Source organism: Chenopodium quinoa, unplaced genomic scaffold, assembly GCF_001683475.1.
Source record: "Chenopodium quinoa cultivar QQ74 unplaced genomic scaffold, ASM168347v1, whole genome shotgun sequence".
NCBI lineage: Eukaryota > Viridiplantae > Streptophyta > Magnoliopsida > Caryophyllales > Amaranthaceae > Chenopodium > Chenopodium quinoa.
Genome location: NW_018743783.1, coordinates 1435706 through 1437794, shown reverse-complemented (window position 1 = coordinate 1437794; position 2089 = coordinate 1435706). Strand labels below are relative to the sequence as shown.

Genomic DNA, 2089 nt, shown 5'->3' with positions numbered 1-2089 from the left:
GGCAAGGAACCTTAATTAAAATAAATAGTATGTGCTCACTAATTAATTCAAGAATGAATTTGAGATTTGTGTTGAATAATGTTGTTATGTTTATTCTTGATTAATTGGTTGGAGTCATCACAAGTTAAATTGGTAAATCACGTAAAGTGTAAGAGGATACGCACCAAAACTCTTGGAACGTATATACCTTGAGTATGAACATATATGAGGAGTTATGGGGTTTTATATTTAACCATAGCTTCTACAGGGGTACAGGACGCTGTACTTTCTTTTATTATTAATGCGCTGGAATTCCGTCACCAAGTGTGACATAGTAGGTGCCAATTGGGGTAGCTCCCTGATTGGAAGCTCAATATATAAAAGGGCTAATTTCAAAGAAGGAAACCCGTTCGATGCGTAATCCAAAATTATTATTAATAATTAATATTGCTAGTTATGAGTCAAAGGTAAGTTGACTTGTGATTGTGTGGCGAACATGTTTTAATTATTATTTTTATTTTGATGCTAGAATATTCATGTTAGTGTGGTGCATATGTACTCAGCTTTGCTGATTCGTACTTTTGTGTTTGTGTTTGGCTTTCCTTTGGATTGACCCTACTATGACCCATTTATATGGGTGAGTAGAGATTTGAAATAAAGAGGAAGTAACAGGTACTTGAAGCATGAAGAGCATGATGGGATAGAGGGTAAAGAGTTACTTGTTATGTTTCTTAGTTTTAATATTTTTGAATTATTGATTTGCTTTGGACAAACAATATTATGTTTGTTTTTAATTGGTTTTTAAGAAGGGCCAGGTTGTGAACTCAAGTTTTATTTTTAAAAGTTGGTTTTTATTTTTAGACTTTCGCTGTGAGACTTTGAAAATTTGCCTTAGCCGTTATCACGGTGGCGGTAATATTTTGGTTATTTCCTAGAAGGGTTTTATTTAGAGTAAAAGGAGTATTTTAAAGGAAGGAAATTTCCAGGGTATTACAAATGAAGAGTACAAAGTAGGTGAGAACGTTTTATTGAAAATATCTCCAATGAAGAGAGTAATGAGGTTTGGAAAAAGAGGGAAGTTAAGCCCGAAGTACATTGGGCCTTACGCGATCATCCGAAAGGTGGGAAAGGTAGCCTACAAGTTGGATTTGCCCAACGAGCTAGAAAGAGTTCATAATGTATTCCATGTGAGTCAAATCCGGAAGTGCATACCAGATGTTTCCCATGTGTTACAGCCTGAAACCATCGAGATGAACGAGAACTTGACTTATGAGGAAAGATCCGTGAATATTTTGGATAGTAAAGTGAGAAGCAATAGGAACAATGATGTTAAGATAGTCAAGGTATTATGGTTAAACCATAAGACGGAAGAAGCTACTTGGGAAGCTGAAGCCGACATGAGGAAGAGGTACCTTGAGTTGTTTTCCGAGGTTAGTAGTCGAGTTACGGGGGCGTAACTCCTTTTAATGGGGGTAGAATGCGATAGAGTTTCCGATTTTTTCCCTTTATGTAGTTTTAAGTCATTTATTTGCCCATTTTAGGTTGTGCATGAGCCAATTTGAACTAATTTGAATCTTTTTACCAAATTTAAGTCTAGAGTTTCCAGGTCGAAACCTCTTTTAAGGAGGGTAGACTGTAATACCCCGTAATTTTCAAATCAATTTATTTATTATTAATTATAATTATTAAGCTTAAGTATGTCCTATTTCGGGTCTTATAAACCCGTTTATGAAAAATGGACAAATAATTTTCCCATGTACTTATAAAATATTTTCTTAAGATATTTGGATTAGGAAATTTTGACTTTTGGTACCACAAAAACACATAGAATTCATTTTTGCTACCGCTCAATTTTTTTTTTTTTTTTATTTTACTACCACTAAAAATCACATATTTTAAAATTTGATACCACTTGACGGAATCCGTTAGGGTTCCGTTAAGTTTATTCAAAAAAAAAAAATTAAAATGTTGAAAAAAAAAAGAAAACCCAGCCCCATCAGCCCGAAACCACCCTAAACCTCCCCATTCCCCCACCAGAATCGCCCCCCCATTCACCTCGCCGGCGACCGGCCATCCCCTTCCCGTCGTCGGCGCTAAGCCTCTCCCTGCT

At 35.8% G+C, this 2089-nt stretch overlaps 1 protein-coding gene across 1 annotated transcript; it reads left to right on the top strand.

Annotated features, from left to right (window-relative positions):
* Window positions 1–1034: 1034 nt before the first annotated feature.
* On the top strand, window positions 1035–1541 carry LOC110684892. Its single transcript, XM_021861329.1, has 2 exons — window positions 1035–1409; window positions 1521–1541. Exons 1-2 carry the CDS (start codon window positions 1035–1037, stop codon window positions 1539–1541), a joined length of 396 nt encoding a protein of 131 aa, XP_021717021.1.
* Window positions 1542–2089: the final 548 nt, after the last annotated feature.

What these genes read in the sequence shown, in the direction of transcription:
- LOC110684892 (XM_021861329.1), top strand. Translation starts at nt 1,035, where the DNA reads ATGAGGTTTGGAAAAAGAGGGAAGTTAAGCCCGAAGTACATTGGGCCT. An exon ending in ACCTTGAGTTGTTTTCCGAG is followed by an intron (nt 1,410 to 1,520) that starts GTTAGTAGTCGA and finishes TGCCCATTTTAG; the next exon opens with GTTGTGCATGAGCCAATTTG.